At 34.4% G+C, this 21,726-nt stretch overlaps 1 protein-coding gene across 7 annotated transcripts in view; it reads right to left on the bottom strand.

The window, feature by feature from the left end:
* Positions 1-21,726, bottom strand: part of ANKRD12 (ankyrin repeat domain 12) — a 135,662-nt gene that overhangs the window by 22,183 nt on the left and 91,753 nt on the right. For all 7 annotated transcript variants that reach the window (XM_019712593.2, XM_019712592.2, XM_074340361.1 and 4 more), the window contains one exon: positions 4,527-9,241. In XM_019712593.2, the coding sequence (XP_019568152.2) occupies positions 4,527-9,241 (4,715 nt within the window). The remainder of the gene's footprint in view (positions 1-4,526; positions 9,242-21,726) is intronic.

Raw genomic sequence — 21,726 nt, 5'->3', positions numbered from 1 at the left:
CTACATCCAGAAATTATTCTCAGCTCTGTTTACAGCCGCCTTTGAAATGACACTTGATCCAACTAAACTCTAATTTAATTAATGTTATATCCCCAGAGTTGCTGCAGGGGATTAAACTTATATTACCTCATCTCTGCAGGAGTAAGAAAAGGTAAACACAGGCACACAAAATGTATACACAAATATGTATCACACTGTATATATGTGTGTGTGTGTGTGTATATATATATATATATATATATCATATGAATATGAATACACACACACACACACACACACACACACACACACACACACAGCAGACAGTGCAAAAAGACAACCTAACTAGACTAGAAATTGTTTTTGATGAAATAGTTTGTACAAAGTTCTAATTTAAATGAGTTTTTTATAGTTTTACCTATATTTCAAGCCTATGATACAACATATTTCAGTTAAAATTTCTTACTCTTTAAGGAGAAATAAAGGAAACAAGAAAATTTTTAGTGTATATTCATTAAATCATTAACAAATTATTTTGCTAAAAGAATTTGAAAGAATGACATATTTACTTACAACTCTATTCTTTTAAATCTAATACTACTGCTTAACTAGTAGGGTAATAAAAAAAATCTATCTTTTAAAATTTAAAAGGCACTAGTATCAAGTTTTGTGGATGTGAATGTGAGACTAAAAAAACCATCTTTCTTCGAATTTTTTGATCTTCTCTGAACTAGACTTTGAAAGAAGGAACATGTGCAAAGGCTTGATGTGAAACATCATAGACTAGCCTGGGGACCATCATTAGGGCAGTAACTACAGCCACGCCTAGAAAAGTATGGGAGGACCTGTACACGATGATGGGGACTTTGGTCTATAGAAACTGGGAGTTTCTAACGATGTTTAGCTGGGTAGTCACATAATCAGATCTGAGTTTTATATAAGGAATACAAACAATAAGAAGGCTTGAGATTGACAGAAGAGATTAGACTAGAACCTATGGCAACTGTTCAGAATGTCTGTGATGCTCATTTCTGATATCCAGTTGGCACAATGCTTAGCGCTGTTAATGAATTATTTGCATATGTGATATTTTGAATATTTGACTATGTAATATGCACATATGTGAGTGAACAGCTTAAGGAATTAATGAGGTCCTTGCTGACAGTGATAAGAAAGAGAAGGGGAAAGGAAATGAGATTAATCAATATGACTTAGTAACTGATGTGATGGGAAGGCAGAGGGGATGAGGTGAAGTTTGAATTTTGGGTTCCCAGACTGGGAAATTAGACAGCAGGTGATAGTAACTAAAGCAGAGGGGGCAAAAAGAGCGCTCTGAGATACAATTAAGTTTGGTATTGGACATAATGATTTTAAGGATACTGGGGGACATTGTCCAGAAGCAGCTAGATCCACGGTTATAGAAATCGGTAGTGCATTCAGGGCTGGAGATAAATTTGGGACTCACTCTACAATAGATAAAATAATGTCCTAACTCTTAATCAGATTATAGCTAACAGAAGCAGACATGTAAACAATGATATTATGGAGGAGGGGTATAAGAAAGACACAAGCAATTCTGCTTTGATAACATTCCCCACAAAGGTGACATCATAGCTGGAACAAAGGCATGGCAGAGAATAAAAAGGAGGGCCTGGCAAAAACACCATCTCAGCTAAAGGAAACAGCACTGCCAAAGTTCCAAAAGTAGTGAACAAGAAACTTCTGCAGAAGAGTGAGTTCAGTTTGGTGGAAATATTGGCTGAGTTTGGAAGTAGTGAGAAAATGAAGCCAGAGGGGTATACTGGGGTAAGACTGTGAAATGAATGGTTTTGCTATGCTTAGATGTGGATTTTAAACTGTAGGCAATGACAAGCCAGCTAATCACAGCTGACGTCTTTAAAGTTCTATAGTTTTTGAAGGGGTAAATTTAATAACAAAAGAGATTGGTCCAGCAGAGAGTAGAAAAAATAAAGTGAAAATAAAGTTGCTGCAATGTTCTAAGTGAGACATAATGATGAAGGCCCTAAACCTAGGCAGTGGTAGAAGGTACAGATTCTGGATAACATTCTACAGTAGAGAGAATGGTTAGAATTTGGTGACTGATAGGTTTCTACTTGGATATCAAATAAAGACTTGTTTTTTGAGAGAGTGAGGGATAAATCATTCCTGTGGCTGTGTGAAATCTGAGATCAGAGTGAATGCCATCGTGCATGGTTAGATTCCTACCCCCACCCCTACCTTTCAGGAATGAGGCACTCATCCACCAGTGCCTAGGAGTGTTGGGGGCTGACAGCTAGCTCTCACTGGAGTTAAGAATTATGTTTCAGGGAAGCATGTTGGAATGGCCAAGGTCATATTTCCTCTGTGAGTGCAGGCTATTTATCAGAAAGGCAATCCTACTCCAGAGCTCCCATGGGTTCAGCTGAGGTCACTGTTGTAATTACATTTCAGTTCTACTTCTCACTGCCCAATTCTGCTTCCCTCACACACTTATATTGTTCCTAATAGCACTCACCAATAAACCTCTTGCACGTAATCTCAGCTTCCTGGGGAACCAAACCTATGGCAGGTGTCTGAAGGTCACTTAGGTGAAGCTGCCCAGGAGGCACCTATATTTGATTCTGGAGATCAACAGATATATGAGGTGTGATCAAACAATACGGTGAATGTTTAAATTAAAAAAATGTATTACAGTAAAAGATGCATTGCCATTAATCCCCTGTAAAAATACTCCCTCTTGCTTTGAACACACTTATCCCATTGTTCTTGCCATTTTCTGAAGCAGTCAGTTCTGGAAGTCCTTTCATGAGTGTCTTTAGTTGCGCTATCGTGGCTGCCTCGATGTCCTGAATCTTTTTGACTTTGGGGAAGAGCCAGAATTCACACGGTGCCAGATCCGGTGAATAAGGTGGATGAGGACACACCGTAATGTTTTTTTCGACAGAAATTGCCATGTACCAGAAGCGATGTGTGACATGGAGGGTTGTCATGATGGAGGATGACTTATGGCACCCCTTAAAACACACCTTCTCTCAACCGTAGCTCACACCTGACTGACTGCACCGAACAAGTTGGAACTTGTCACACACTGTTACTAAGGTTCGATGCGCTGCTTTCTGTATTGAAGATCTCTGCCTTTCCGTTGGATGGCACTCAGCAGCAGCATTCACCATATTTTGTGATCACAACAGAAGGACTGTGTCACATATCGCTTCTGGTACGGCAATTTCTGTCAAATTAAAACATTATAGTGTGTCCTCATCACTTTATTCACCAGATCTGGCACCATACGACTTCTGGCTTTTCCCCAAAGTCAAATGAAAGGTAAGTTTTGAATTGATTCGAGGCAGCCACGACAGCTCAACTAAAGACACTCATGAGAGAGGACTTCTAGAACTGCTTCAGAAAGTGGCAAGAATGATGGGATAAGTGTGTTCGGAGCAAGGGGGAGTATTTTGAGGGAGACTGATGGAAATGTGTCCTTTACTGTAATAAATTTTAAAAAATTTAAACATTCACCATATTTTCTGATCACATCTCATAGATTTGGCTATATAACATTTTCTGGGGATTACCTGGCATATGGAAAACTGCTGAAACCGTAGTAATATGTAAGACCACAATGACCAAAAGATAACTGAAGAACTGATTCCCAGAGAACTTAGACAAAGGGTGGATAGAAGAGTCATTATAGTCAGTGAGGCAAGGTAACCAGACGACAGTACCATCATGAAAGACCGGGGCGGGGACAGAGGGGGATTTTATGAAGACCAAGATGGTCACAATGTCAAACGTGACTGAGATCAAGTAGAAGGAAAAAGAGGCCAACAAATCTGGCAATTACAAGCACTGGTGACCACTGCCAATGGATGACAGTTAAGGGATGAATAGGAAGTAATACACAGGAAACATGAGGCACAGACTACTCTCCAAGAGTGCAACAGTGAAGGGAAGAGAAAGGGTGAGCTTGGCGAACTGGCAGTTAAGGGGTAACTTTTTCTCTCCAGAATGAAAGAGACCCAATAATTCAGAGTGGGTAAAGGCCAATGGGAGAGCGAAAATTGAAAACTACTAGTGAGAAGTGTTTTAACAGAGGAAGGTTCCAGAGAAGACTGGAGGGAATGGGATCAAAAACACATTTAAAAGAACTACCCTTTAAAGAAATAAAAACATACCTCCTTTGGGACACAAGGAAAAGCAGGTAAGGATAAACAAAATACTGTAGACCAGTGTTGTTCAATAAAGTAGCCACTAACCACACATGAGTGGGTACTTACTGAAATGTGGCTAGTTTAAATTGAGATGTACTATTAAGCACATCTTCAAATACTTAGTACAAAAAAAATATAGAATATGTCATTAATAATTTTTATGTATTGATTATATTTTGAATTATTATGGATATATAGGGTTAAATAAAATATTAATCTTAACCTGTTTTTTACTTTTAAAAATGTGGCTGCTAAATAATTTAAAGCTACATATATGACTTGCATTATATTTCTATTGTACAGCATTGCAGATGCATATCAAGTGATGTTACTTACTGTGGGAATGCAAATCTTGCTTAAAGGGTTTCCATCCAGGAGATATGATCCATTAAATGTCACATATTCATCATAATACTGAGGTGCTTGAGGAATAACACTACACAACAATTTGCGCTTTTCTTCAATTTTTTTCCTTATGTGCAAGTATTCAAAATATGGATTTGCTCTCTCTGAACTGTATGGTTGAATCTCATCTAGTTTTAGAGAATCTACAATGGCTGCCAGAGACTGCTGAGTTTTCTCTTTTGCTTGTAGTAAAGAGGGACTCACTTGCACAGGCTGTGGTACACGCGACACTTTCCTTTTCCGTGGGTGGTGAATTTGAGGATCATCTTCTTCAGTTAATCTTATTCTTCCTCTAGGAGATGAAGAGTCGCTGTCCTTTTCTGGTAACAGTGCACAGCTAGCAAGAATCTGCTTGCTTTGATTTGCCATTGTATTTGCTTTGTTTCTTGTCATCCTTTGAGGGATTTGGTTTTCGGTTTTATCATCTTCAGCATTTTCTTCTAATTCTACTTTGACTAACTGACCATATTTATGCATTTCTAGTTGAGCTGGTTGTTGTGAATGGTTTTCCAGACTTGATAAAGTGCTTTGTTGTGATTCTTCATCTTCGATGGAAAGCAAACACTTTTCGCTTTCAGGACAAAGTTTTGGATTATCTTGTTCATTTAGATTTCCTTTTGGCATCCCTATATTCATTTCACATAAATCAGAATCACACTTATCATTCAAATGAGTTAAAACCAAACTCTCCAGTTTGCTTTCTTTTTCATGTGCAATAACCTGAATATCAGAAGTACTATTTTCAACTTCATGGCCACTGGAAGACTTATACATTAGTTTGCTAAATGCATAATGTATATTTAACTGGGAAGAGGAATCACTTCCATTGAAGCCCTTTTCTGGTGGTACTACAGGCAAAGTATTAGCCTTCTCAAAATTTGGTGAGGCTTCTTGAATAGTGCTTTCAGAGTACACTGGTACAAAGGTACCTGTCTTCTGAACATCTGTTAGGGCAAAAATATTCTCCATATCTTTTGTAGATTCACTATCAGTATCTAAAACAGAATTGATAATTTGAACTGCATTTTTCTGTTGTAAAATACCTGGCTCTTGATTGGCAACACATGACAAAGACATATGTTTAGAAATAGATTCAGCATCTGAAAGTGATTGGCTGTGGAAAGAGCAAGGTTGCTGTGAAGGCAGAAAAGACGCTGCATCCTGAGCACACGAGTTTACTGGCAGTTCAGTCTGGTGCAGGGATAAAAAATCAGTATTCTGTTCTTTCAATATTTTGTTTTCAGAATTACAAAAATCCTGAACAGAAGAATCTTGATCAGGTGTACTAGAATTTGGGCAGATAAAGTCACTGGTGCTTAACGATTCCAGTTTATTAACACACGTCTCCCATGATTTATTTTGTATCACACCAACCTGGTTAGATGGCTCTAAATGCACAGGACTGTCCATTAAAGTGCCCACTGGAGCAGTACTCTTGATAACATTTGTATCAGCTGAAATACATTTGCTGTTTACAGATCTAGTTGGAGAGGCTGCAAAACTGGAATGTATGTTAGACACATTTGAAAGTTCTCTTTCAGGCACATGTGAGGATACCTCAGGTTTGGGAGAAGGACAATTATCTCTTGGCACAGCTAAGCCACCTTGATTGCTTTCTTCTGATATTGTTTGGAATTGTTTTGTATGTTCACAAATGACAGATGACATACTACACCTTCGAATTTCTACAGTTGGTCTCCCTTCATTTATAACTAGTTTAACATCTTCTACAGAAGATGATCGGAGATGGGGTGTTGGAAGTCTGCTTGTATATGGTGGTTTAATCCGCTCTGGTAGTTCAGCCAGGCTATCTAACTCCCTTTCATGAAGGGCAGGAGATTTGGCAATTGGCAAAAAAGGTGACTGGGAAAAGGACATTTGGGAATCTGAACCCTCTAACATAAAGTCAGAATCGTACTCAACTAGCGGCCTTGGGGTTGTCACTGTAGTATGACAGGAATCTTCTGAACTAGCAACCGAAATCATGGATACAGATCTGGAGCTGAGACCCGGCTTTTCACTTTCTGATCTAGGAGATCTGTTTAAGCTGTTATCTGAAACAAAGGATGACTTCCCCAAACTCATTATATTTTTGGTGTCGACAGATTGTGATCTGTTACTTACAGCATCTTTAGATTGCTTCTCCTTGGTATATGCATCAGTCAACTCTGAACTCTTTGACCTAGTAAGTTCTTTATTTTTGGACTCAGCTAGTATATGCTTTGTTTTCTCTTTATCTTTCATTTTAAGTTCTAAACAATTACGATTTCTCAATCGTTCCTTTTCTTTTTGCTTAATTTTTTCCTTATGTTTTTTGTGCCACTGCTCTATTTCTAGATCTTTCAGGCTTAGCATTCGCTCAAAACTTGTCTGCATTAAATCATCATTCACTAACCTCTTTTCTTTAGGTCGAGTATCTTTTGATACTGGCGATGACTTAGGTTTGGGCTTATCTGCTTCAGATTTTAGTTTGAGTAAACTATTTAGTTGAATTTTATCCTTATGTTTGTCTCGTTCTTTGTATCTGTCAATGTCTTTATCTTTTTTATCTTTTTCTTTTCCATCAGTTTTCAAAGGTTCATCTTTTGTCTTTTCTTTAAGGGATAAAGTTTTTTCATGTTGTGCTTTACTACTGTCTGCTATACTTGTTTTCTTCTCTTCCTGGAAGTGTTTGGAATTAGTTATATTTACAGTTTCTTTATCTTTAGATTTTTCCTTTTTATCTACCTCCCTGTCTTTATTTTTGCTTTTTTCTGATTTAGTGTAGTCACTATTATCTGACTGTTTGGTTTTTTTTTCCACCAAGTGCTTTTCTTTGCTTTCTGCTAGATGCCTCTCTTTTTCAGGTTTTTCTTTGTCATGTTTTCTATCCATCTTTTCTCTACTTTTCTCTCTGTCATCATTTTTTTTAATAGTAGTAGTATTTTTTATCTTCTCACTTTCTTTATGACATTTCTCTGTGTGATGTGAATATAGCTTGTCTTTTTCTTTTATTCTGTCAACACACTCACTAAGCTCTAATTTGTCTTTCTCTGACTTATGTTCATGCTTTGTCTTCTTCTCTTTTTCAGAATTTTTTCTTTCAGCCTTCTCACTGTCCTTTTCTTTACTTTGAAATCGTTTCTCAGATTTTTCCTTACTTTCTTTTATATGCTTTTCTTGTTTTTCAATTTCTATTTCCTTTTCCATTGAATGTAACCCTATAGAATCCTCACTGGCACTTATACCTAAAGAACTGAATTCTGTCTCTTTATCTATAGGTACATTCTCTCTTTCTTCCTTTAAATCTTTTATTTTTTCCTCTCTAAAGGATTTCTCACTTTCCTTTTTAATCTTTTCTCGTTCTTCTTTAAAGTTCCTCTCCTTTGACACATGCTTTTCCTTGGTTGATTTATCATCTTTTATGTTTTTTTCCAACTTTGATTTTTTTTCTAATGTTAGGGACTCGTGTTCCATATTTAAAAACAGATCTTCAGTTTCATCACTTTTAAAAAAATTCTCTTTCCAAAATTCTCTATCAAATTCCACACTCCGCTGCAGCTCTTTAGCACCATCCCTATTTTTGTATTTTTCCTTTTCACCTTCAAATTCTTTTTTATGCTTTTCTTTTTCCCTCTCTTTATGTTTCAATTTGTGCTTTTTTAATGTTTTACCTTCTTTATCCATTTTTTTCAGCGTGCAATCTGAATTTTCAAATGTTGGACTATGATCGTCATCCTTTATTTTAGCATTTGACTTTTCACCAAATTCTAAGTGAAAATCTTTATGATGTTTGTTTTTTTCCTTATGCTTACAACATTTTACACTTGAACTTTCTGGCAAGAATTCAGATTCTGTATTATCATATCGAACAAGATCAGGCTGTAAAGACATTTCAGAACTTCCTGGTGATAAACATGTCTTGGTATGTTCTTGTTTTAGTGGTATGGATTGCTTTTCACTTAGTCCACAAGAATGTTTGGGAGATTTACCAGTGGAAACATGAAATAAATGTAATGAAGTATCATCTTTTGGGCTAAAAGATTTCCTAAAATTCCCCTCCTCTCTGGTCTTTTCTGAACAATCTAGTGTAGTATTAACTGTCAAGTTTGTTAGTCTGGTATTTTCTTTCCCCTCTTTTTCTTGCTTCAGCTCTTGGTTCTCTTTGTTTTTATTCTGGTTCTTTAATTTTCTTTTAACTTTGCCTTTCTGTTTGTGTTCATTCGAAACACCATATTCCTTTTTGGTTTGTACATCGGAATTTGATGTTTCAGGGACTGGGCATGGCGTAGAAACCTTTTTGTTCTGAAGAATTTCTTCATCTGAACTTTCAGAACTTGAATACAAAACCCTAGATGGCTTCTGTTTTTTACTTTTAAACGATTTAGGATAGAAAGCTTTATCCTGTTTTGCAAATAAACTATTCTTTTCTACTTCAGATTCATTCTCTTTTCGTAGCTCTTTCCTAAGAATATGCCTATCATCAATCATTTTATCTATTTCTTCATCATCATCATCTTTGAACTCATACTCATCAAGGGCAGATGGAAGAGGTGCTTTACTGGGAATTAGCTGTTTACTTTCACAAATGAGAGAGTCTTTCTCTGTCTCCGAGTCAATATTTTCATCAACACTGGAAGGGTTTACAGACCGAGCCTCTTCAGAATCTAGAATAAGGGAGAAAAAAAAAATCTGTTGCTGGCCAAAAGACAATTATCAGAAAAATAAGACTGAGAGAGAAATATAGCACCCACAGTAAATATTTCAAACAATTCAGAAAAAAAAAATTCACATTTATATATGCAATTGAAATATGTGAGAACGCTGCTACAGTGTTGTGGAAAACCTTTATAAAGATTCTGCTTCAGGATGAGATCCCTTGACACTTCAAATACACATATACTGAATTTACAATACATATATCACAAATATATAATATAAAAATGAACAATATAAAGCAGAAGTTCACAACCCAGGCGACTGGGTGGATTCAGGGGAAACACTGGCAAGTAATGTTTTATAAAATTTTACATATATGTATATTTTTCTTTCTGGAGAGAATATTTAACTAGATTCTTTGATGCAAAAAAGATTAAGAACTACTAATTTAAAGGGTTAATCAAATAAACATCACAGATTATTTTATATGTTTCTGAATTTTTATTAGTGAAATCGTAAGGGATCAAGTGATTCCCATAAAGGACAGTAACGTAAGTAAAGCTGAATGGTTTTGACTATACAAGAAATGACGACTTGGTTTTAAGAAATCAGAAAAATCAAAATAAATATATCCCTTAATTACATAATCCAGCTAACAGATAAACAGATACACAATTTGAAAAATGCTACTCCATTCCTTAGTTTTCTTATCTATAGTAATGTAGACTTGATACTAATACACATTATCGTATAATAAAGGGAATAACAGACTCAATTCTTATATATTTTTAAGTACATGAAAATTTATTTTAAGTACATGAAATTTAATTGCATCAAAACTGTTGCATAAATATAGCCAAAGTACTGCTAGATTCTATTACATAGTATCATTTTTAAGAAAAAATATATTTTTTTTCTTTTTAGGTGGGCATCTTTTGTTAGCTGAAATGTATGTTGTATACATGGGGCCTCTCATTGAAAACCCAGGCCTCTAACTAAAGGAAAAGAAAACAGGCCTCTGACCAAGGGGGTAGGGGTGAGGGGAACTAAACTCATTGAAAAATGATAATTAAATACTTCATTTACTAAGTATTTAATATTAAAATTATAAATTTATTTTAAAACATTAAATTTCCTCTAAAGTGATCTAGCTCTCAAATATTCTCTTTGCAAGAAAATTCAAATTCCAGAAATATTTTGGAGTCTATAAAGTACTGGGCACTGTAGAGGAGCTCTAGAGAGATCACAATCTTGTTTTTCTAGAAGAGGTGGTAATATTCTAATACAATATTATTACCAGATGCCAATGAGTGATATAGTTGACATATTTAAAAAAGAACATTTTTGGCATTATAACTGCTTGTACATATGTAAAAAAATATAATTCTCCATTCCCAATTATCAATATTGCAACACACAGTATCAAACTATAAAACTTTGCTGCAAAAAAGGAACATCTATTTTGGGAGTATTTACTTTGGTCCCAATAAAATGAATACAAAAATGTGTACTTATACAACAGGTGTTATTTTGTCTGTTAATGCCTTATTTATATATTTGTTCTTAAGTACTTCTCCATTTGTAGTTTCCAAGGATTTAATTATTTATGGTTTTGTTTCTCATTTAATGATTAGTTTTACTGGAAAGTGGGAATGATTTTTTTTCCTTTGTGTATCCTACAAACCTCAGTTCTATACTTAGAATCAGTCTTCAATAAATATTTATTATGCTCCACAGGCAGGCACATAGTGCTAGGAGCTAGGGATGAAAAGATGAAAAAGACACAGTTCTGTTTCTTAACAGTTATATAACTTGAGAATTGCTAGAATGGCAGTAAATACTAGGTCCAAAGGGTGTGCCTGGGAAAGCGTCTGCTGGGGAACTGGAGAAGGAAAGCAGGCTTCTCAGAGAAGTAGCACTGAAGTTGAGGCATGGAGAATATATAGGAATTTCAAGTAGGATTTAATGGCATGAAAATATTATAAACATGCAGCTCAAATCACAGCATGTATACCATTTCATATATGGGTTTTTATCATTTAACAGATCACAGCCATTTTATTTAGAAGTTATATTTCCTTCATTACTATTTTTAAGGGCTGCATATTAAATTGAGTTAATACATAATCATTTAAACTGATTTTTTTACTGAGGGGACAGTCAGGTTGTTTCCAATTATTTGATGTTATAGATATTTAATAAGGTAGAAAAATCTTTGTATATATTATAACTTGAAAATGACAGTACATTCTTTTATGTCTGTATGTGGGTGTAGGAAAAAAGAGAAATGCATCAAAACAGTATCTAGTAAACTGGCTGGAGGAATTATGGGTGAATTTCTCTTCAAGCTTTTCTATCTTTTCCAAATTCAGATGCATTACTTTTACCTTCAGGAAAAACACGGTTTAAAAAATTCACTAATAGGTATAATATGGTATCACTTTTTTTTTTATTATCAATGTGGCTCATTTTTCTATGTGTTTGTATTTCCTCCTGTGTAATGCCACTTTATAATTTCTTCAGCCTATGTTCTTCTGGTCCTTTTTTTTCCTGCTTATGCACATTTATACATTACTTAAATTATACTACACATATAATCTTATGTATATTTCACTTATTATATCATAGTGCTTACCATTCTGAACATATGCATTAAAGGAGAAATGCAAATTCTGTAAGGGTTACACATACCGTGTTTGCTCGAAAATAAGACCTAGCCAGACCATCAGCTCTAATGCGTCTTTTGGAGCAAAAATTACTGTAAGACCCGGTCTTACATTATATTATATTATATTATATTATATTATATTAGACCCAGTCTTACATTAAAATAAGACCAGGTATTATATTTTATTAGACCCGGTCTTATATAAGACCTGGTATTATATTATTATATTATATTACATAAGACACGGTCTATTATATTAAAATACGACCGGGTCTTATATTAATTTTTGCTCCAAAAGACGCATCAGAGCTGATGATCCAGCTAGGTCTTATTTTCAGGGAAACACGGTATATATGTGTCCGGAGAGATGCAAGGTTTATTTGTGTTCCTGATTCAGCGGTTGAAGGTAATTAAGCAATGCTCTCTAATGCAGATATGCCTTTCTCCCTGTGGTTCTTTACAAAAGACTCGTACTTTTTAAAAAGGCAAAAGTGTCAGTTCTAAAGTGAATAAGTTACCCTGGTGCTAATTAATGTCCATGATAAGAGTATGGAATTACCACAGTGAAGGACTGTAATCTGGCTCTGGTTGCTGAGTCGTATGTACCCATTAGGCGCGCTCCTCTGCACGCTGGTTTTCAGCGCCAGCAGCAATGACCAGAAGCCAGCTGGTTTGTGATCTCAGCAAAGGTACTACACCTATGTGACGTCACCTCACTTGCGTATCAGGTTGAAATCCCTTTTCTTCCCTAAGCAGCCTTAAACCTTTTGATTTACTTTGCCCAGGAATATAGATCAAGCCAGTCTTGGAATTCTAATGCAGTAGTAACTTAAAAGTGTTTGTTCTGCCTTTCTTAGGAGATAATTGTTTATAGTGAGAAAATTACACAGAATCTCCATATTCTCAACTTCTTGTAGTCAAAATGGCCACGGTTATCATTATACTATTTCTCAATTTGTTTCAATTGTTTTAGTCTTTAATATCTATTTAATCACTAAATTTGAGTCTGTATTTAAATATTTTACCAAATTATTCTTGACAAAAAGTTCATTTAAAATTTTTTAATGTTTATTATCTCAACAATTTCATTTGGGAAGCTAGAAGGAAAACGAGAACAACACAGATTAAGCAATCACTAACATGTAAAATATTTCATTAAGGCATTTTACTTTTCCATGACTAAAAATGCCGAATAGTAAAATGGAGCTTAATTGATTAAAAACACTTAAAATACCACATTTTGCTGTGTATAACGCATCCCCAGGTACAATGCTCTCCCATGTATAATGCACACTCACATTTTTGGCCCAAACTTTTAGGGGGAAAAAAAATCTTTCGTTTTAATTTCTTAGTTTAAAATTTTTTGTCTACCTTTAGGTACTTGTTTTTTGTATTATAAAGGAATTTTAGCATTTATTTTTAACATATTTTGGTATGAGAAATTTTATGTAACAAATAATTATAAAACACAAGAACCAGATATAAGGTACAAGAAATTTTGCATACCAGTAATAAATTTACAATATTTACACATCATAGAAAGCCAAGAACTCTTTGTCCTTTCAAGTTTGTTATTAGTTCAACAAAACCAATTATCGAATTCCAGGGTATTATTTTGCATACAGATAATGTTATTGATTTCTAGAGTTATACTTTTAACTCATAAGCATAAATAAAATTAAAAACATTTATATAGACAGGGCATTAGTACTACCCATGTATATAACGCACATCTTTATTTTTCCTTCACAAATTTGGGCAAAAAAGTGGGCATTGTACACAGCAAAATATGGTACATTTGAAAGTTGCTCTGGTACATCTCAAGGCACTTTCAGATATTGGCAATTAACACTAGTGACAGAGAACAGCTAAATGTTATGTGAGATCACTATGATTTTCAGGCTTGACTTTTTCCTTACATGGCTACCAGAAATTTCCATCTTTTCTTTTTTTTTTCTTTTTCATCTTTTCTTGTATGGTATCCAAAAGGAGCAGTAAGCAAATGAAAATGTGACTGATGCAGGCAGATGCCAGTATATAAAATAAATCCTTCCTTCAAAATCTCTCCAAAATAATCAGCATACATTTGACAAAGCAATTAATTACATTTCACATGCCTGACCAATTAAAAAAGTCAGCAGATGCTGGGCTTTTAAAACAGTGTGAATTATCTTAATAATTATACATTTTTAGAAAACATAATTATCCTAGTAATGTCACATATACGTATCTCAGGAGTGGGTGATGATGATGCAAAGCTAAATATACTATGACCCTGAACATAAAGAACTTACAGTCAAGTCTAAGGCTCTACTTTTCCTCTGAGATTCAACTATCTAACTTGAAACTTCTTGGGCTTCTTTCAACCACCTTAACTCAAGATTGAAAACATTCAACTGATTACTTTCTCTTCCACAACTGCTTCCTCTTGCTGCGTAAAGCCAGTATATTCCACTTCTGTGATGTAACAAACAATCTACTTACTCAAACTAAAAACCTCAGACCATTTTCAACTCTCTCAATTCCTCAACTTCTAAATACAACTGTTCAAAGTTTCAATCTCTGGACTATCTTTTAAATCCATCGTCTCTCTATTCTCATGACCACTGTCCCAACTAGGGTTTCTCATTATTCTTGCCTACATCAATTATCAACTTAAACCACAATGTGGCCAGCATTATATATCATATTGTCTCTTTTCATCTGAGGGTGCTCAACTCTAGAATAAAATAAAAATTCCAAAGATAATGACTTAAGACTTTTCAAAATCTGAAGCATTATCTCCACTACTACCACCATTTATTGAATCCTACTGTTTGCTATGCATTTGATCTTCACAACAGCAATTATTATCCCTATTTAAGAGACATGTAAACAAAGTCACAACCAGTTAGTAGCTTGTCCAAAGTTACCTCACCATTAGGGGATACAGCCCAAGATGTTCTGTCTGATTTTATGGGGTATTCTACATGGTTTCCCATCTTTCATTCCTTCTTGCTATATACATTAGCCATACCAGTATACTACTTCCTCCTTCACAAACTTCCATGCACATTTATGTGCATTTTGATCAGTTGCTCTTTATTATTTTCCAATTACTTAACCAGGAGATATTTTAGAATAGTGGTCAGGGAGAGGAGCAGTTTAAGAGTTAAAGAATTTATATACAGGAATGGCTTAGGGGTAGTCATCTGCTATGGGGAGGATGTTGGGTAGGGGATTTGTTTTGAGGCTATGTTTGCATTGGTATTTACTTGGTAATATTAGTAGTATGTTTATTTGGAATTGTTTGGAAGGAGGTAAACTTAACTTCTCATTCATCCCTTAGGAATATCACTGGTTTGAAACCATTCTGAAAGGTCTGCGTTTTTTTATCCCTGTTATTTTGAACACTGGGATATGGGAGGTCAAAGATTGCCTGTCTCCCAGAAAAGGCAAGGAGCAAAAGGAAGGCTACCTGCTCCACAATACTCCCAAATGCATCCACCTATTCTAGATGAGTAAGTGCTTAAATATATGCATACGAGGACTGACAATTAAGTTCATGAACTCATCCTAGAAAAAGTGCTACATACCTCATTGCTGAATATCACTACGGTCACCTTCGAAGTACTCCCACTGGGAAGCTATGCACTGACGCCAGCACCTAGTCCACCCTTCAAAGCAATTTTGGAACTCTTTCTAGAATGGCCATCAGAGTCGTCGTTGTATTACCCATGATGTCCTGAATGTCATCAAAATGTATTCCTTTCAATATTTCTTTCATCTTCAGGTAAAGAAAGAGGTCATTGGGGGCCAGATCAGGTGAGTAGAGAGGGTGTTCCAATACAGTTATATGTTTATTGGCTAAAAACTCCCTCAAAGTTTGCAATGTGAACTGGTGCAAGAGCCATGAATTGCTTGTGAAAAGTTCAGGTCATTTTCATCTAACTTTTTCATGCAGCCTTTTCAGCACTTCCAAATAGTAAACTTGGTTAACTGTTTGTCCAGCTGGTACAAATTCATAATGAATAATCCCTCTGATACCAAAAAAGGTTAGCAACATCGTTTTGACTCTTGATTTGGACTGAGGGAACTTTTTAGGTCGTGGAGAATTGGCTGACTTCCATTGTGTAATCTGACACTTTGTTTCAGGGTGGTACTGGTACACTCATGTTTTGTCACCAGTGATAATACAGCCCAAAACATCGTCTTGCCTTTCCAAAAGGTCTTGGCAAACTTTGACTCGCTTTTGCTTTTGTTCATCGGTGAGCTCCTTCAGGATCATTTTTGCACACACCTTTCTCATGCCAAGATTTTCAGTTAAGATTTTCCTGTTTTTCTACCAATGTTTATTTGGTCTGCTATACTTCTCTCAGTCAGTCGACGATTTTGACGCACAATTCGATGAATTTCTGCAATGTTTTCACCAGTTCAGCTCATTACTGACCTCTCTTCATCATTGACGCGTTCTCTCCCCTCAGAAAAACGTTTAATCCATCTGTACACTGCCATTTTCTTCATGGCATTATCCCCACAAACTTGGACTAACATGTCCCTGATTTCACTTCCACTCTTGCAAAATTTAACAAGAAATTTAATGTTTGTTCATTGCTAATTCAAGCTCAGGCATTCTTGCAGCAGCACACAAAAACATGCAATAATGAACGCCCCTCAGCAAGACAGCACCACATGTCGACATGAACACAGCTGTGAGACACTGATATACCAAGGTTATGAAACCTTACTGAGCTGTTTGTACAGTGCTGCCAATGTAAGCGTAGCAAGTTCGCAAACTTAATTGTCACACCTCATACAACCACACGATTCCCCTTTCTGTAAACTTACAAAGGTATACTACTTAATTAACAGCACCTGCTTAAATCTATAGCACCCAGAGAATGAAAAACTTCTGTATTTTATATTTGTGGGATGGAGGAGGACAGGGTTGGTAGAGTGCTGAGAAAAAGGGCCTATTTTTGGAATTTGGAAGTTCTTTGTGGGAAGGTAACCTCCAGTGAGGTAGTAGTAATTTTCTGCTTCTGTTTTCCATATTATTCAACAGATACTTCAAATATTAAGTCTATATACTTAGGGACTTTCATAATTCCTAGTATATAGTAAGTGCTTCAAGTATAAGACTTATACTTAGGGACTTTCATAATTCCTAGTATATAGTAAGTGCTTAATGAATGTAGAATAAATGTATAAATAGGAAGTTTTAGAACTGTATTAAGAAATCAAGTGGGAGTGCTTATGTGGGACAGAAGAACTGTAGAAAGGGATATAAACATGAAGTATGAATTTATCCACTCTATAATTTTGTATAGTATCCAGGTGGCAAATGATGTTGCCATTCACTGCTGATGTCTCCTTTTAACTCAGCAATTTGAAGAGTTGGCAAACAGTCCATATACCTGCCATTAGTTCCCATATCACCTGCTAGGGAGAGCATAGATCTGTTATGATTTGCTTTAAGCCACCCTTGGCTTTCACACATTTCACACTAATACACCTACCTTCCTCTACTAAACCACCAAGGCTCACCTTATCTTCCTATACCAAGCTCAGACTTTTCTATTATCAGCTGCTGAACCTTTTTCAGTTAATCAGAAATTTATTTTTAAACAGTGGCACCATGTTTATATAATGGAGTTTGTAGAATTATTTGAATACATATGTATTTTGTTTGTATGTTATGAAAATGGAAAAAATTGCTGACACTAGTAATACAATTAAGATAAAGATGGAAACTGCTAGATGTAGTAAAAGTGACAAATCTTTACCCTCTTTCAGTTCACTGAAATGAAGACTGTTCAACTGTGAAGGAAAATACTAGCTGTATCTATATATGAGTATGTAGATATATATTTATACAGTGTGTCAACATTTTGAAAAGTAGTGATAAAAATGTTTTAAAATTATAGGCAAAATCAGCATGTAAAATATTTAAATAAGTTATATAGAGAGTTTATGTCAATACTAAGTGCTAGAAATTCATTTCAAAAGAAGTCTAATGTTCACCTCAGTCTTAACAACAATTAAGAAAATTGATCAGAACCATTAAAATAATCTCCTCCTCAACCTCCAGCAAAATCCCCTGGTAATCACTATAAGCAACTCTTTCTTCCCAACATTATAGTCAGTTTACCATTAAACTCATTGCAGGTAAACTAAGAAAATTTGAAATTGAGAAGAATATACTTGGAAAAATAATTGTCCTTACATGAAATACAGAGATGTAATGAGCAAAATCCAAACTTTGGGCAAATTTACTAGGCAAATGATCAGGTTATTTCAACAGAAAAATTGTAAGAACAGAAGAATGGAAACGGGATAGCTATAGATTAAAAGATACTCAGACATCACCTAATCACAATATACAGACATTATCTGAATACTGATTTTGAAAAAGTTAAAAGAATTATGATTTTATGAGGCAATCAGAACTTGGAACAATAAATGGATATTTAATAGTAAAAATTTTTAGTTTAGGCATAATAAAATTATTATGGTTAAGTTTAAAGTTTTTTAAAAAATCCTATTGTTTTAGAGAAACTTATGAATCATTCTCGAAAGAAATGACTTCAAAATGATGGGGTAGGGAAGAATGGAGAGGGGCAAATCAAGATTGACCATAAGGTGGTAATTATTAAAACTGGGTAGTAAGTACATATAGGTCACAATACTATTCTTCCTACTTTTGCATATTTGAAATTTTCTATAATAAAAGTAAAAACATTAATTTGCTTATAATTAGATTTTAATGTTTTAAAGAATGAATACATTCTGCAATGTACAGAGTAAAACAAACCAAAACCCCCAAACATGTACTGTATTGTTTTAAAAATAACTTTCTTAATTTTCTTAACAAAATCGGGTCACATATTTTCAGAAATACATTATATATAAACATGTATCTTTTCACTAAAGATTTTAAATGAGTTAATGGTAGTTTCTATGGCAAGAAACAAACAAAAAAACATACCAGCTACTTTATTTCATTTTCAGAACACTTTTTGTGCAACAGAAGGTGCTACACTCAAATATAATGAAGAGTTTAGTCATGGCACACTTCACAACAGGTATCATTAAGTCAAATAAACTTAATGAATAAAGTTCACTATATTCATATTACAGTTATATGACATCAGAATCATCTGATTCTGAACTTTTAATAATCAGTAACAATCAGTATGGTATCATGGAAAAGTACATGGGTTCTGCTATTAGCCCTATGTTCAAATCTTTACTCTGCTTAGGCCAGGAATGTTATTAAGGATTAACTCACAGGGCTGTTGTGAGGATTAAATAAACTAACTTATGTAATGTGCCTAGCATATCTTGGCATATACCATGCATGTGATAAATATTAACTTACTGCTTAGAAAAAAAGAGAAATGTTATCATTAAAAGTATTTAAATAAAATATATGTTCAAAATCAAATATTGCCAAATTCAAAAAAGCAAATATGTTCCTTTAAAAAGGCCAAAGCTGAATCCCGTTAACTTTTCATATTTGATTAACTTTGTATCGGAAGATTGAAGAGAAAAAAATTCAAGCTGACTCCCAGCACTTATTTCACTTATTATAGGGTTACAATAGAGGTATGTGGTTCTTTATAAAGAAGGTAGTGGAAATTACCAGTCTGTCAAATAAACAAAGAACACATGTAGATATATAGACTTTTCATGGAGGGGAAGGAGGAAGTCAGTGAGGGGGGAGAAGAAATAGAACAAACTAAGAATTTTCTTAGATTAGTGTCTAGTGGAATTTATATTTTTATAGATAAAGGCACTAGTCATAATTGACAACCACTTGTATAAAATATTTTTTAGTATTCCTCAAAGAAGGGAGAGGAAAATGGGAATGCAGGTAGAGGGGGAGGGACACAATTACATAAACTCTTGTTTCATTTGCTAACTGCAATTTAATGGCATTACATAATATTTTTTAAAAAGTTTCTACAACTTAACAAGTGGAAGACAACTTTTTGTTGAAAATTATCCTTGGCGAAAGCTTAAAATGAATACCGTCTTTATGCAAGTCTATAGGTTTTCCTCATCTTTATATCTATCTTATATGCCCAGAATACTACTATGTAACAATGTTAACAAAAAATTTGTCCATGACCAAACAGTTAACAAGCGGCAGAGTGAGATCTTCAAATCCAAGTTTCTGTGACTCCAAAACTGGTACTCACAATCATCATGCTATATTACTTCTAAGTACATCAAAGGTACTGAATATTATCAAGATAAACTATACACACTGTAAAATGGTGGCATAATTTGTGATCATTCCATAAGCATTCAACCAATGCCTGTACTTCTGTGTTCATTTCATGATTGAGTATACTGAGAAAATAACTCTGCCATAAAAACTAGCATCTAAAATAAAGTATAATATTAAATGATGTTTACTGTTAATTCACATGTAAAATTCTTTGAATAAAAAAGAAAAAAGCAGTAACATAATGCGTTAAACATACCCACCTGAAGTTAAAGGTGAATTTCAAACATAAAGTTGCCATTTATCTATTATTTGATCTTGAGATATTCACATCTTAGATATACATATCTTGATTTATATATTCCATAAATACATGAAATAAGATAGATTAAAAATACCTCATTCGTGATCATTAAGTAATACAACTTACAAAAAACAAAAAAAATCAGGCAATAGGCAAAATGGGTAAAGGTGGTCAAAGGGTTCAGTGATAAGCTAAAAAAGTTTTGAGGATGTTATGTACAGCATGGTGACTAGAGTTAATACTGTACTGTATATTTGAAAGTTGCTAACAGATTTTAAAAGTTCTCACCACACACACACACACACACACACACACAAATGTAACTAAGTGAGGGGAGGGTTGTGTCACCTAACCTTTCTGTGATCATTTGCAATATAGACATATATTAAATCATTACATTATGTAACTTACTTATACAATGCTGTATTAACTGTACCTTAATAAAGCTATAAAAAAAGAAAAGCCTTGCCCTGACTACTTTAAATGACTATAAACCAGTTAACGTGATTCTATTTTCCAACATTACAATGGCAAACACAAATGATATGTTTTTTTATTAGTTTCAGATGTACAAAACAAATGGTATTTTTAAAATTTAAAGATTATAAGGCTGCAATGTTATATAAAAGTATGGTTCTGAATATTTCATTTTAAACATTGGACATGTCTACTGTGATCACTTTATTTCAGATTTTTCACTATTTTTAAAGATAATAATTAAGTGCTTATTTTGTGTAAGTCAATATCCTATAATAACTCATTTAGCCTTTATTTACACACCTCCATGAGGTATGTACTATGTAATCCCTATTTTACAGATGTAGAATCTGAGCACATACAGGTTAACTATCTAGTCCAATATTAGAGATCCAGGGATCAAATCCAGAAAGTATAGAAGTACTAAAATCTGAGCTCTTATGATTAAGATAGCCATTTCAAAGAGAAGAATGGAAAAAATGATGGTTTATCACTTGATTTCCATTGTCAAAATGCCTACAATATCGAAAGCCTACTGTGTGTGTGTGTGTGTGTGTGTGTGTAATATACTCCATCAAATTTAAGTATTCTTTTAATACTAGGAATACTACTTTAAAACAATCTCTACATTTGGAATGGTGTTTATATGTTATTTTATTCAGATAACTAGTGCATAAAAAAGTCCTAAGCTACACTTCTTCAGTAATCTTTATTAAGATTGTTTTGTTTCATTTATTTTCAAATAGCATTTACTGTTCTTGTTATAAAACAGTTCATGTTAGAAAACCAGGAAAATAGAATGAGCAAAGAAAAGCCACCCATAAAATAATCC

The sequence above is a fragment of the Rhinolophus sinicus genome, linkage group LG09, assembly GCF_036562045.2.
Source record: "Rhinolophus sinicus isolate RSC01 linkage group LG09, ASM3656204v1, whole genome shotgun sequence".
Taxonomy (NCBI): domain Eukaryota; kingdom Metazoa; phylum Chordata; class Mammalia; order Chiroptera; family Rhinolophidae; genus Rhinolophus; species Rhinolophus sinicus.
Note: the sequence above shows the minus strand (reverse complement) of the source record. Positions and strands in the feature narration are given on the sequence as shown.